Source organism: Rhinopithecus bieti, unplaced genomic scaffold, assembly GCF_001698545.2.
Source record: "Rhinopithecus bieti isolate Rb0 unplaced genomic scaffold, ASM169854v2 scaffold_36959, whole genome shotgun sequence".
NCBI classification, from domain to species: domain Eukaryota; kingdom Metazoa; phylum Chordata; class Mammalia; order Primates; family Cercopithecidae; genus Rhinopithecus; species Rhinopithecus bieti.
The window spans coordinates 2266370-2281547 of NW_016816945.1; the positions used below are offsets into that span (position 1 = coordinate 2266370).

General features: G+C 38.4%; 1 protein-coding gene across 1 annotated transcript in view; it reads left to right on the plus strand.

The window, feature by feature from the left end:
• The window catches only part of LOC108517545 (tetratricopeptide repeat protein 28), a 576472-nt gene that overhangs the window by 354455 nt on the left and 206839 nt on the right, over positions 1-15178 (plus strand). The window contains exons 4-5 of the mRNA XM_017855531.1: positions 5961-6233; positions 7458-7588. Coding sequence (XP_017711020.1) covers positions 5961-6233; positions 7458-7588 — 404 coding nt within the window. The remainder of the gene's footprint in view (positions 1-5960; positions 6234-7457; positions 7589-15178) is intronic.

Consider the following 15178-nt stretch of genomic DNA (forward strand, 5'->3'; position numbering starts at 1 on the left):
TAAGTCAGGGACAACCTATATTAATATACCCTTTCCCCATATAATACATTATATTTTCCACATTATCGCTCATTTGATTTTGATTATTGTTGCCTGTATTTCTAACTGAATTAAATCTGTTTTACTTTAGTTTCTTAGTTTCGCTCATGCACACAAATCAGGTATCAGCTAACCCTTTTCTCCTATGGATATACTTACGTTATTTTATATGATGTGTTTCTCTTAAATCATTAATGAAAATATAAAATAAATATAAGTATAAATTGATACTTTCTTTTACATGATTTCTCAAGTAATCCTTTTACTGTATTCTATTTTTTTTTTAGATAATCTTTCAGCAATTTCAGTTTATGGTATCTTACAAACATTTAAGCAAATTTGGTTGTTGTAGCATACTATTACTGCCAACCATGGATTTATTAATGTAATTACCAAGTGAGACTGAGTTTACTTTTGTTTGTTTCTTTAAAGATGCTAGGGCTGCTTCTTGCTGAGAACCTCTTGTGTATATTGTCTCTCTTCCTGTTAATTTGGCAGTCTAAAAACTATTACATTTATGGTCTATCACCTGTTGTGGTGTTTCCACCAGCTCCTGGGGACCCAGGGAAGCTGATTTTATGAAGTGCTGATAGAATATGCCTGTTAAATGTATAAGCTTTTCTTGCAGGATCAAGTTGGGGCTCACTTTTTATTTGCCTAATTGTCTACCCTTAGTGGGCTCATTCCCTCTGATTTTCTTTTAGGTGAGAGTCACTTTTCACAGGAGGCTTCCTTCTGAAATGTTATATTAAAAACATAGGCTCAGGCGCCTGTAATCCTAGCTACTCGGGAGGCTGAGGCAGGAGAATCGCTTGAACCTGGGAGGTGGAGGTTGCAGCGAGCTGAGATCGTGCCCCTGCATACCAGCTCGGGTGACACACAGAGTGAGACTCCGTCTCAAAAAAACAAAAAACAAAACCAAAACGCAAAACATAAACTTCTTCCCCAAAAGATTGGAATCTAATTCCAGCACTGCCATTTGCCAGTCCATTGGCTGAGCAAGGTTGCTTCCTTTCTCTATACTTCAGTCTGTATCTGTAGAGAGAAATTATAATATCCATCTCCTAATGTTGTTTTGAAAGTCAAGAACTAGCATCTAAAAGCAGGCCTCTGTAGGATGGATGCCTTTTCCTCTGCAGCGTGGTGCCATTCTTCTCACTGAGGAGTGTAAGTAGCAGCAGTACTAATTGCCCTTATGTTTAGGGCAGGCATAGTGGTGTGGATGTGGAACGAACACTATGTAGTACCTAAGGTCCTCTTTATGAGCACTCCCTGGAGAAGTTTCTCTCAAGCCTTAGTAGAAAAGACCTTGCCTCTCTTTCCTTCTTATATCCAGATATTCTCAACTAAAACTACCTGCAGTTCCTAGAAAACACTATGGTTTCTTACGTCTCTGATTTCTATTCAGGTGCCACTTCCTTTGGGAAGCTTTTCCAGACCTACCCTGATAGAGTTAATAACATCTTTCTCTTTTGGGGTCCTATAGCACATTTTACCACTTCTAAGAACTCTGGATTAAAAGTTATTATTATTATTTTTGAGACAGGATCTCACTCTGCCACCTAGGCTGGAGTACAGTGGCATTGTCATGGCTCACTGCAGCCTTGACCTTCCCGGACTCAGGTGATCCTCCCACCTCAGCCTCCTGAATAGCTGTGACTGTAGGTCTGTGCCACTACACCCAGCTAATTTTTGTATTTTTTATAGAGATAGGGTTTCACTATGTTTCCTAGGCTGGTCTTGAACTCCTGGGCCGTTGGCCTTGGCTCCCAAAGTTCTGGGATTACACGTGTGAGCCACCATGCCTGGCCTCATTATTTTATGTATTACAAAGAAAGAAAAAACTACCGACTATTATGATAACATATATTTTTATTTTATGTATTCCGAAAGAGCTCTTTTAGGCCCCTTTAGATATAAAAGTGACATACCATTTCATAGCACTGTTGAGTTCAGAGGTATTATATCCCAAATTCAGAGATTGTTAATATGTGAATAAATATGCACCTCAGAACTGATGAAATACAGTATATCTCTTAGTTGAGTGTGATTTTGTTTATTATTAGCCTCTGCTACATTCCTACAAGCTCTTCAAATGTTAGGAAATATGATTTTGTTCATCTTAAAATTTTAAAGCCTTTACATTTCAAAAACACTTAATGGTTGATGAATTGATGTTGCAAAGGGCTTTATGTTTTTATGGAGTTGGTTTGACATTGCCTGTTTCATCTATTATCTCCATAGACTCTAGAAAGAAAAACATCTTAGTAGCTATGGGCTGCCAAAGCTCTGTTTCACCTAGACTGATAAAATCACAAAATTAGTCCCTTTGCTAATAGCCCAAGTTTACTCTAAAATAGGAATTAGAATAATAGAGTTGGAAATAATTGTAATGATCACCTATGCATTTAGAAAACTTATCTTACCACTTGTATATCTAGAGCTTTTGATTGTGGGTGTGAACCAATGAGACATAATTACAGCCCAAGCAGAGAAATTTGATATTAAAAAATTTTTTAATTTATATACAGTGAAGTGGACTTTTGTGTGTATATATCTGTACACATAGACATATGTATATACATGAATAGATTTGTGTAACAATCACCACAGTTACAACCTATACATTTGACCAAGTGAGAGACTGAGGCTATGTGACTTTTAAATACAGGTGTCTGTATGTATTTAGCTCAGTGTTTTCCCCATTATTTCACATCAACTTCCTTCCCTACAAATATTCTTTGGTCAGTTCAAGCAGTCCGTGTCATTTCATGTATCTGTCTTCTCTTGGCACTTCTGTTAGGACAAATCTTCTTCATAAAATACCTTCTACTCTCAGAAAATAGCAAAGACTTACCTAAGCCCTACTCTTTTTTCAAGAGATCAAGTTCTGCTTCAGGAAATTTTATCTTCTACTTCTCTTTCATCAGTTTCATTTTCATCTAGTGAAAATTTGTACAATTAAAGATTTCTTTCTCTTTTGGGAATTTTCCAGATATTTATTTCTGTGGCAGTGTTCACTCTCCTTTCTACCATTGTTGTATAATTTTAGAGGCTCAATTAGATGACTATTTCTCTCTCTCTTTTTTTTTTTTTGAGACGGAGTCTCGCTCTGCCGCCCAGGCTGGAGTGCTGTGGCCGGATCTCAGCTCACTGCAAGCTCCGCCTCTCGGGTTCACGCCATTCTCCTGCCTCAGCCTCCCGAGTAGCTGGGACTATAGGCGCCCGCCACCTCGCCCGGCTAATTTTTTGTATTTTTTAGTAGAGACGGGGTTTCACCATGTTAGCCAGGATGGTCTCGATCTCCTGACCTCGTGATCCGCCCGTCTCGGCCTCCCAAAGTGCTGGGATTACAGGCTTGAGCCACTGCGCCTGGCCTAGATGACTATTTCTCTAACTTAGCTGTGGTTGCTATGGGAAAAAATATCACCAAGTAAAGCATAGTGTCTTTGCTAGTCATCAGTCAATTTGGGCTGTCAGTTTAGGGAATTCTCCATCATACACTTCTGCTTCTGCCTTCTATAGTAAAAGCTGAAAGCGTCAGATCCTAATTTTCCCATTCTCCCTAGCAGCTGAGACCCCATCCTTGAATCGGGAGCTAAAGGTTCAAAGAAGAGAGGATAGCACAGAATTTGTTCTGGTGGTGGAAGTGGCAATGGTGACACTCATTTTCCAAGGGTGGCATTCAGTGAGGTGGTGTGGGGAGGAGCATTGTAAGCTATGGTGTCCTGTGTTCGGTTGCAATGGTTATGTTGCCTTCACCAGGCAGCTTTTGTAGTATGATTTTGACTGTGAGTCTGGAGGCCTGGTTTTCTACCTTTCCCAGTAGTCACTCAGTTGTTTCTTTTCTGCTTACAAGCAGCCAAGATTGGTGTATGTTGCTAGCAACCAAGAATCTTGCCTGGTGTGATATTATAGAACCTGGGCTTAGAGCCCTGCAATGTGTTCTTATCTTGGCTGTGTCCCAAGCTTTCCAACTTTGGGTAAGTCACTTAAATACTCAGATTCTTCATTTTTAAGAGAGCGTATTTTAAAAGTCTTTTCAACTCTAAAATTCTATTATTTTTGTTTCTGCTAATTGGCCAGTGGGATACTGATGTGATCAACATTGACTGCCAAACTCATCAGCAGACACTACCAAAATTCTGCTCACAATATTTCATTATGGTATTGTTCTTTTTTATTCTAGCAATTCCTGGGTTCTTGTGCCTGTACTTAACCCCATTGGTTAGCTAGTGTTTACCAGTACTCTGCACGGCTTGAATATTGACAGTTGTAAAAATGTTCTTTGTTCTCTGTTAGTGATCCGATTGAAAGAAAAACATGCTTTAGGCACCCACAGGTTTTCAGGTTTCAAGGTTTCTGTGGCAGTGTTGATTCAGACGAGAGCTTTTTAGTTGAGAGTTTAGATTCACAGTCATAAATTGTAAAAATCACATTTTAATGCAGTACTGTTGGCTAGGAGACTCAAGATTTAAAGAGACCACCCCTTCTATAGTTTTTTTTTTTTTTTTTTTAACATGTGCGTAGTGGAAAACTAATGTAAAATAGTTTTCAGGAAAGCTAATAATAAATGCTGTATAAGTGCCATCTTATTGTAGGGCTATCATTAATACCTTTACAGTTGTCTTTAAAGAAAAAAGGAATTGGGGAAAGAGCTTGGAGGTAATCTACATTCAAACTTAGCTTCAAATGGGAAAAAAATCTCCTGTGGCTTACTGACCCCTGTCTATGTTCTTTTAATACCATATGAAAATAAAATGAGTCCAACATTAATTTTATCTTCCATCTTAATAAATAAATTCAGATGATTTCTTTACGGTTTCATTTATGACTGCAAACAAAAATGGATAATATTCTTTTAGTGGGGGGCTACTGGTCTCGGAAGCAGCAGTGGATACTGGGTTACCAGTGAGAATGACAAAGGTTTTCTTGGGAGAGCTTCTTTTATTGCATCTTCTAGGAAAAAATATTTACAGGGTTTATTAATCTGTCATGCAGATTCAAGTTTATCAGCCTGGGCATGGTAACTCACACCAGTAATCTCAGCACTTTGGGAGGTTGAAGTGGGAGGATTGCTTGAGCCGAGGAGTTTGACACCAGCCTGAGCAACGTAATAAGACCTCATCTCTCCCAAATATTTTTAAAAATTAACCACGGACGATGGTGTGTGCCTGTGGTCCTAGCTACTTGGGAGGCCGAGGTAGAAGGATTTACTTGAGTCTAGAAGGTTGAGCCTGCAGTGAGCCAAGATTATGCCACTGCACTCCAGCCTGGGTGACGGAGCAAGACCTGTCACAGACAAACCTCTTATCAAATGCCAGACATGTTAGGGACTTTCACCTGTGTTCATGATGAGTTTTCTGAGTACCCACATTGTGCCACTTGCTATGGAGTTGTAATAGATAGTCCTATAGCAGTCTTTAGATTTAGCTGGAAAAATATTTTAAAAATTAATACATGTAGAACAATTCTAAAATAGTTAATGACCAAACTGTGCAATACTATTAAAATTCAGCACAGATTCGGATACACAAATTAATGTATGCCAGAGGACCTGGGGATATTCCCTGTACAAGTGGGACTTGAGGCATGTGCCTGTAATATTTTGAGAGGGGAACAGGACAGAGGAGAGGGAACTATTCAGGGAAAGTGGCACATCATAATCACAAAGGCCAAAAGAAAGGATAAGACATATACATGCAAGAGAGAGGAGAAGGAAATTACTGGACTGGGGTTTGTGATACTAGTCATATGAGATAAGTGGACAGTTAGGGTGGTGCTAGAATAAAGGTTGAAGAGTTTATACTTGAAATAAGCCACAAAAGGTATGATAAACATTTGTTTCTAGAGCATATTAGAAAAGATTGTTTTTGTATCATCCTACATTATCCTGTTATGTTATTGTTATTTATTTTCAGACTCCCTCGAGCCCACTTATCAGCAGCTTCAGAAAATGAAACTGGACAAGAGTCCCTTTGTGGTAGTGTCTGTGGTTGGGCAGGAACTTCTGACAGCTGGCCATCATGGGGCCTCCGTCGTTGTCTTAGAAGCCGCACTGAAGATTGGCACCTGCAGCCTCAAATTGAGAGGTTCTGTTTTCTCTGCCCTGAGCAGTGCTTACTGGTCTCTTGGAAATACAGAGAAGAGCACCGGATATATGCAGCAGGACTTGGATGTAGCCAAGACCTTAGGTAGAGTGATGCTTCTCTTCTCTATTTCAGTGCAGAAAGGGAACAAAGAAATCTGAGTAACATGACATGAATGAGAATAATATGCAATGAAAAGTGGTGGCCTGGTTGCTCACATCTGTAATCCCAGTGCTTTGGGAGGATTGCTTAAGGCCAAGAATTTGAGACCACCCTGGGCAACATAGTGAGATCCTAAAAAAAAAAAAGAAAAAAAAAATAGCTGGGTATGGTGTACCTGTGTCTTAGCTACTCTGGAGGCTGAGGTGGGAGGATTGCTTGAGCCCAGGCATTCAAGGTTACACTTAGCTATGATAATGCTACTGCACTCCAGCCTGGGCAACAGAGCAAAACCCTGTCTCTTAAAAAAAAAAGTAAAGAAAAAAAGTGAGTGCCCCTAGAACATTCTCTGTTTTAGACTGTTTAGGTCTTTATAGCTTTCTCATATAACAAAGTGCCAATACTCCCAAAAGTCCACGAGATGTGGAATAACATACTCATTGCCCTCTTCAGAGATTTGGGCTTACAAAATGTGTCAAATGATAACATTGTTGGGTAAATCTTTCATCATAGTTTTAATTTTTTCCTTCATTAGGATACATCATCATTTTGTTGAAGGAGATGGTATAGTGTAGAGGTTAAGAATGTAAACTATGGAGCCTGACTACTGGGTTTAGAATTCTGGCTCTGCCACTTACTAGCTTTGTGACTTGGGGCAAGTTTCTTAACCTCTCTGCGACCTAGTTTTCTCATTTGTAATATAAGTATGGCTTATGATTATGATGGTCATTATGGTGATTATTCAAGGACTTATAGGATTGGAGTAACAGAAGGGATATGATGAATCTGCCACCAGCATACTTGTAAAGATATTTTCTTGTAGGTTTGGATTCAAATGACTGAACCAACAAGCTGATGGTTGGTTTAGAATCAAAGGTCATTAGCAAGGCAGTGAGGACTCAAACAGCAGCTAGTTTGTGTTAAGGTCTTTAACCTTTTGTTTCCAAGACACCTAAGTCCCTGTCTGCAGTTATATGTTATGACAATAATAGCAATTGTTATCCAGAGATTTAAATTCTAGGACAATAACTCCCCACGTAGGGTCTTGTGGAAGAAACAAATACTTTTTAGCTAATAAATCTGTGTCTCTTAAATTAAGATGACCATTATATATTATGAATAACATTATTAATTTAAAGAAATTCTTTTTTTTTTCTCAATTCAATCCAGGTGACCAGACAGGAGAATGCCGAGCTCATGGGAATCTGGGCTCTGCATTCTTCTCCAAAGGAAATTACCGAGAGGCTCTCACTAACCACAGGCATCAGTTGGTACTCGCCATGAAACTCAAAGATCGAGAGGTAGGAAGTTTATCTGCAGACCAAAAACTTTTTTTTTTCTTTTGGAAATGTGGCTCTATTTTCTGTTAAAAAAAAAAAAAAAAAAAAAAAAAAAAACTTTTTCAGGGATCTTAACATATTTCTTTCAGAAGAAAGTATTACTTGAGACTTATTGATTCTGTTTTTCATCAACAATTGAGTGTTCTGTATATCCAAGCAGAGTCCTTGTATATATAAAAATAGATAAGACTTTGTTCTTGACCTCGCGATCTAATAGCTTTGTCAGATGCATTGTTCTTATTTTCTTCAAATGTGCGTAAGTTTATGTAAAATTAGAAAAAAGCTATATCATTATGGCATACTCATTAAATTGTAAAAAGCAAACATTGCTTTTTTTTAGATCAGATATTATTACTGCAAATTCTTTACATTGTTGCTTTGGTGGATTTTCAACTCAGCATATTGAGTTTGATTGAGATATCTGAATCATAATGGTAAAGAAATATCATTATAGTCTTTATTAAGGAGATGAACCATAATATCCTCAAAGAGTTAATATTCAGTAGATGTAACATGATTAGAGAGTGTCTGCAGAGTGGAAAGGTGAGGTTTGGTGTCAGATAGACCCAGATTTAAATCCCAGCTGCAGTACTTCCTGGCTGTGGAATCTTGGGGGTAGTTATAACAACTCTTCTTTTTCTCCTCCGTTTTCTTATTCAGGAAATGATTATTCTATTTATTCCAAACACAGTTGTGGTAGGATTACAAATAATATATGTAAAGTGCCCAGCATGGTGCCAGGATTTCCATAATGGCATTCCACAAAGGAATTCCATAAATGATAGCTTTTGTTATAATATTATTAATAGGGAAGAGAAGGTTAATAGCAGAGGCAACAATAAGTTTATAAATCAATCTATGTGTTGAGAAATATGTTTAGTCACGTTTACATCTAAGAATTCTACTGTGGGACCTTATAAAGATTAATTGTATTGTTTAAATGATCCAGCAACTTCATGTCTCAGGAACATGGTCAGGCACTACGAAGGAATTGGGGAAGAAAAGCCTTTGAAAACCATCAAAACAGACTATTAAAGGGCCACGGATTTTGGGCAATTTTATTCTCTAGAGAGTTACCTGAACACTTTTCTTATTGCCCAATTAACTCTAACATTACAAACAATTCTTATAATAAGCCAGATGATCTGATTTCTTGATGTTCAGGGAGTGAAATGAGAGATCAGACTTCTAGAGACAGTTATACTAATGGCATTAAGAAGTGAAAGCCAGGTTTAAGAACTAAAACAGCATAGTTGTCCAGATAGGTCCACTTAGTGAAGGGACAGATTGCTATAAATATGTCAAGAGCTGGCCAGGCACGCCTGTAATCCCAGCACTTTGTGAGGCTAAGGTGGGCAGATCACGAGGTCAGGGGTTGAAGATCAGCCTGGCCAACATGGTGAAACCCTGTCTCTACTTAAAATACAAAAATTAACTGGGCTTGATGGTGGGAGCCTATAATCCCAGCTACTCGGGAGGCTGAGGCAGGAGAATTGCTTCAACCTGGGAGGTGGAGGTTGCAGTGAGCCGAGATTGCGCCACTGCCCTCCAGCCTGGGTGACAGAGCAAGACTCCGTCTCAGGGAGTGGGGGGAAGGCAAGAGGTGCATTTATACTCTTTTTTTCCTAACCTTCAAGGTATATGTATTAGCCCAATTAATACAAAGGGTGGAAAGACTTTTAAATGAGTAATATCATAGATGTTAAACAGGAGGAATGAAATTTTTCTGCCTTCCTTCTTCTCAATAGTGTAATTCATATCATGTTTTATAATCTCTGCTGTACAATATGTTATTAAGAAATCATTGAATTATGAGGATGGAAGGGACCCTGAGGTAATACTGGTACCCATTCCTTCCCCAAACCTAGCCATCTTAGATTTGCCACCTACCGCAGTCACTCCTCTGCCCTTCCAAAATTGCCGTTTGCATAACCACTACTGCAGTAGTTCACAAGCCTGTCTGTTGGGATATTCTCCTTATGTATAAGTAATAGACTCCAGGGCTGATTTAAAATTCCCACTGTGGAGAATTTCTTTTTTCCCTTGTGTGAGGAGAGAATGTCCAGCTACCAAATTCCTTTTCTAAGCTTAATAATATTTGCCTCAAAATTTCTGATTATTAAGACTTAATAATCAACCTCTTCTGGCCATTCCCTTTTCACAGTGGCCCATTTGGGTTGTCAGCCATAGATAGCTCAACTATTTCAGAGGCCTCCTGAGTTGTTCCTCCTGTTTAGCCCATATTTATCTGATTCCTTGACTAACCTATGGAATTTCCCCTTTTCTCACTGTGTTTCTTCTATTGTGTTTGTCTCAGGAATTATAAAGTACCATTCATTTTCATGAGAAATTAATGTATTTTTCTTAGTTTTTTGTTCATAAATTTATTTTCTGTATCTGATACATAGTAAGCATTTAGTAATTCTTTTTAACTTTCTGTTGGAGGGGGGGGAACATTTGAGATCTAATCTTTTAGTGAATTTTAAGTATACAATATGATTTATTAACTGTAGCTTCCTGGTATACATTAGAGCTCTAGAACTTATTTATCCTACATAACTGAAACTGTATACTCTTTAACCAACATCTTCCCATTCCTCTCCCTCAACCCCCACCAGTAACCACCATTCTGTCTATGCTCTGCTTGTATGAATTCAGCTACTTTAGACTCCATATATAAGTGAGATCATGTAGTAATTTTCTTTCTGTGTCTGGCCTGTTTCACTTAACATGATATTCTCCAAGTTCATCCATGTTGTTGCAAATGTCAGGATTTCCTTCTTTTTTAAGGCTGAATAACATTCCAGTATACGTATGTGTCTGTGTGTGTTAGCTATAACTTCTTTACACTTTCATTTCTTGATAGATACTTAGGTTGTTTCCATATCTTGGTTGTTGTGAATAATGCTGCATTGAACAAGGGCATTTCTCAATTTTTAAGGTTGTTTTTGATTGCTGCTGCTTACCTGCCCATGTTTTACTGGAAATTTTTATCTCTGTATGCCTGAAACCAGCCACCAATTTTTAAGACTGGAGTTAATATTGGTTTACAACATACAGGAATGTACAAAATATCTAAAGGAAACTATTTTAGCAATATGTATTTTATCTAGATTCAGAGTTTTAGTTGGCCATTCTGAGATTTAATTCAGTTAAGTGTGATGTCTTCTCATAAGGCACCTAATACTGTGCTTAGGGTTCAAGGTCTGGGTAGTGTGGTGTGGGGTTACTCCCTCTGAGGGACTTACTTTCTTTTTGAGGCAAGCTTTAATACATGAAAATGTTAAAACATTGTTTCAATAGTAAATGATGAATGCCCTCTTAATCACTGCTGAAATTCTGGAATTCTAGAGGGGTAGAGACTGGTAGAAACTTGAGGAAGCTTTGTGAAACAGGTGAAACTTGAAATGTGATCCTAAACTCTGGTTAGCGTATCAGTCGTGTTTTGCTGAGTGATAAGAGAGTTTGTGGCTTTAGCAAAGATCAGATATTTACCACAATCCTATTCAATATAGTCACAGAATCTTGTTTTTTATAAAAGTTAATATAGTGTTGGTACAGTGGCTCATGCCTGTAATCCCAGCACTTTGGGAGGCCAAGGTGGGCAGATTACTTGAGCCCAGGAGTTGGAGGCTGAGGTGGGCAGATTACTGGAGCCCAGGAGTTTGAGACCACCTTGGGCAACATAGTGAAACCTGGTCTCTGCAAAAAATACAAAAATTAGTTGGATATGGTGACACATGCCTGTAATCCCAGCAACTCAGGAGGTTGAGGTGAGAGGATTGCTTGAGCCTGGGAAGCCAAGGTTGCAGTGGGCCAGGTTTGCACCACTGTACTCCAGTCCGGGCAACAGAGAGAGATCCTGTCTCCAAGAAAAAAAGTTAATATTTATTAGTTTTATCCAATTACATAACGATTAAAAATAACTAATTATAAGCCTACCAGACTGTTAACATTTTTGGTATGCTCTTTTAGTCATACATGTAATGTTAACATTTTTGGTATGCTCTTTTAGTCATATATGTAATTATGATTGTTTATATATATTCAAACAAAAATGGAAATCCTCTTGGAGTGCTGTTTTATAACTTTTGCACTTATGTTTTCCACTTATAACACATTTCTTCATTTTATTTTCTACTGAAATTCTTATGACTTTCTCATAATTCATCTATTTTCCTACTGTTATATATTTAGGTCGTTTCAAAAGTTTTGGTATTATAAAATCTGGAAAAATATCCTTGTAGGTAAATCTTTAAACACATCTCTTATCATTTCCTTTAGTTAAATTATTAGAAGTGGGCTGGTTTGGAATAAACATAGTAAGGCTTCTTATACCTATTGCTAATTGCTCCCAGGAAAGCTGCATCTGTTTCAGGCCTATCAGCAATGTATCAGAGGTTTCATTTCCCTGCACTGGCCAACACTGGGCATTAATATTAAAACCAAAAAGTCAATTTAATAGGTTAAGAAAAAGGTGATATCTTATTATGTTAATTTGCATTTCTTTGACCACTACTTGGGTTGACTGTTTTTTAAAATTTCTTTTATGAAGAGCTTTATGCTTCTATTTCCTTTATAAAGAACTATAATACTCTTAACCTATTTTCTTCTATAGTGGTATTGGTTATTTTGTATTGGTCTGATTCTGGGCATTGCTGTGTCATCCCACTGAGCTGTTAGGCACTTTGTATTCTAATAACACACAGTTTTAATTATTACTGCCCTATAATACATTATATTTGCTAGAGAAGTCCTATACCTTTATTCTTTTTTTTTAATGTCTAGGATATTCTTGTCCCCTTACCCCATAAATGAACTTTAAAATCATTCTGTTAGATTTTAGAGAATGATTCATTGAGGTGTCTATTGGAATTGTATGGAATTTGCATATTACTTATGAATAAATTGATGTCTTTTTAATAGTCAGTCTTCCGTTTAGTTGCCTGGTCTATCTCTCCATTTATTCTTACATGTCCCCTCACTGATCTACATTTTAAGGAGTTTTCTTTTGCTATACACTTCATGTATCTTATTGGAAATGAGATATTTTCATTGTGTGTGTGTTTTTCTTTTTTTTGAGACAAGGTCACTCAGGCTGGAGTGCAGTGGTACAATCATGGCTCACTGCAGCCTTGACCTCCTGGGCTCAATTGATCCTCCCACCTCAGCCTCCCAAGTAGCTGGGACTACAGGCACAGGCCACCATGCCTGGCTAATTTGAGAAATTTTTTTGTAGAGCAAGGTCTCACTATGTTGCCTAGGCTGGTCTTGAAGTCCTGGCTCAAGCAGTTCTCTCACCTTGGCCTCCCAAAGTGCTGGGGTTATAGACATGAGTGACCACGCCAGGCCCTCATTGTGATTTTTTTTAAAAAAATAGTTATTGATGGTATATAGGAAAGGTGTTTATCTTGCATGTTTTGTCACTGGCTATATGAAAATTATCTTATATTAGTGCATAATTTTTTGTTGATTCTCTTGTAATGTGAAGATAATGATAATTTTGTACATTTCTGTTCTTATGTTACACTCCTGATTTTTTCCTCTTAATGATTGTGCTAATTAGAACTTTGAGAACACTCCCAAACAGCAGTTGTACCATCTTCAATATAAAAAGTTCAGGTAATACAGATTTTATGATTATCCTATTCTTACATTGTACCTGTGACCCTAAATTATACCTTGTTTGCCCTTTTGCATCATTTTGATAGTGAAATAAAATACAGTACACTGCCTTTTGAAGCAAAAATTAATACTGTAAATGCTATGAGTGGGAAGGATACGAAACTGCATCTTTCTGCCTCTTGCATCTTTGGCTATAATAAGTTTTAGGATTTTCCAAAGTAGCTAGATAGCAGCCTGAAAGCAGTTTGTCTGCCTACCTTTGAAAAGCAATAGGTTTTCTTTAAAAAAAAAAAAAAATTTTTTTTTTTGAGATGGGGTCTCACCCTGTCGCCCAGACTGGAGTGCAATGGTGCCATCTCGGCTCATTGCAACCTCTGTCTCCCAGGTTCAAGCAATTCTCCTGCCTCAGCCTCCCAAATAGCTGGAATTACAGGTGCGCACCACCATGCCCAGCTAATTTTTATTTTTAGTAGAGACAGGGTTTCACCATGTTGGCCAGGCTGGTCTCACTCTCCTGACCTCAGGTGATCCACCTGCCTTGGCCTCCCAAAGTGTTGGGATTACAGGCACGAGCCACTGTGCCTGGCCAAAAAAAATTTTGTTTTAATTTTATTGTTTTTTAAAGTCAGAGTTCTTGCTACATTGCTCAGGCTGTAGTGCAGTGGCTATTCACAAGTGTGAGCATAGTACACTGTGGCCTTAAACTCCTGGCCTCAGGCATTCCTCCTGCCTCAGCCCCCTGAGTGACTGGGACTACAGGCACACCAATGCAGCTTAATAGGTTTTCTTTTCTACTGTTGCTCTCAGATGCTTAATAAGGGAGGTGGTATCTTCTCCACAGGATTTTTTTATTCTGGCTAACCTTCTATCTATTTTAATGGTTTCAAAATTAATTTTGCTTGCCCCACAGAGGCCCTCCTGTGAGTTAATATTGTCAGAAGGGTACATAAATTACATAGTATTGGAGATAGTATTCTCTATTCAGGAGATCTGATATACAAATATGCTGGTAACTCCAAAGTATTTTTTATCAGTCTGATTTGTCTCTTGAGCTTCATACTCTCATCTGCCTCCTGGATACGTACCTTCAACTCTGTTGATTGAGCCCTCAATTTGTGCCTATTTCTGCATTCACCATTGTCCTGTTGCCCAAACGTCCTCCCCTCACTCTCATGTTTGGTTGGTTACTTGATTCTCTTCTTTCTGTATTAGAAATCTCTTTCCTGTCTCCTCCCATATCTTTAGCTAGACTGTTGCAGTACCCTCCTCTCAGAACTTTCCACACCTTTTAATAGATATTCTTATGCAAGTGGAGGAGAAAGGATGTGTACTATGTGGGTCTATGAGCAAAGTCTGAAGCTGCTGCCATGAGTAATTTCTTTCCAATATAGGATAGTGGTTGAGAGTGTGAAATTAGATATTCAACAAAGTTGGGCTTGAGTTTTGGCTCTGCCACTTATTACCATGTGACCTAAAAATTATGTAACAATTTTTTTTTTTTTTTGAAACGGAGTCTCGCTCTGTTGCCCAGACTGGAGTGCAGTAGTGTGATCTTGGCTCACTGCAAGCTCCGCCTTCCGGGTTCACGCCATTCTCCTGCCTCAGGCTCCCAAGTAGCTGGGACTATAGGCACCCGCCACCTCGCCCAGCTAATTTTTTTTTGTATTTTTTAGTAGAGACGGGGTTTTACTGTGTTAGCCAGGATGGTCTTGATCTCTTGACCTCGTGATCCACCTGCCTCGGCCTCCCAAAGTGCTGGGATTACAGACGTGAACCACTGCGCCCGGCCTGTACAACTCTTTTAAGTGTACTGATGGACTCATGAGTTGTTTCCAGTTTGGAGCTGTTATAAAAATGCTGCTGTAAAATTTTTGTGAATATCTTTTGATGAGCATCAGCACTTATTTCTATTAGGTATTTGTTCAT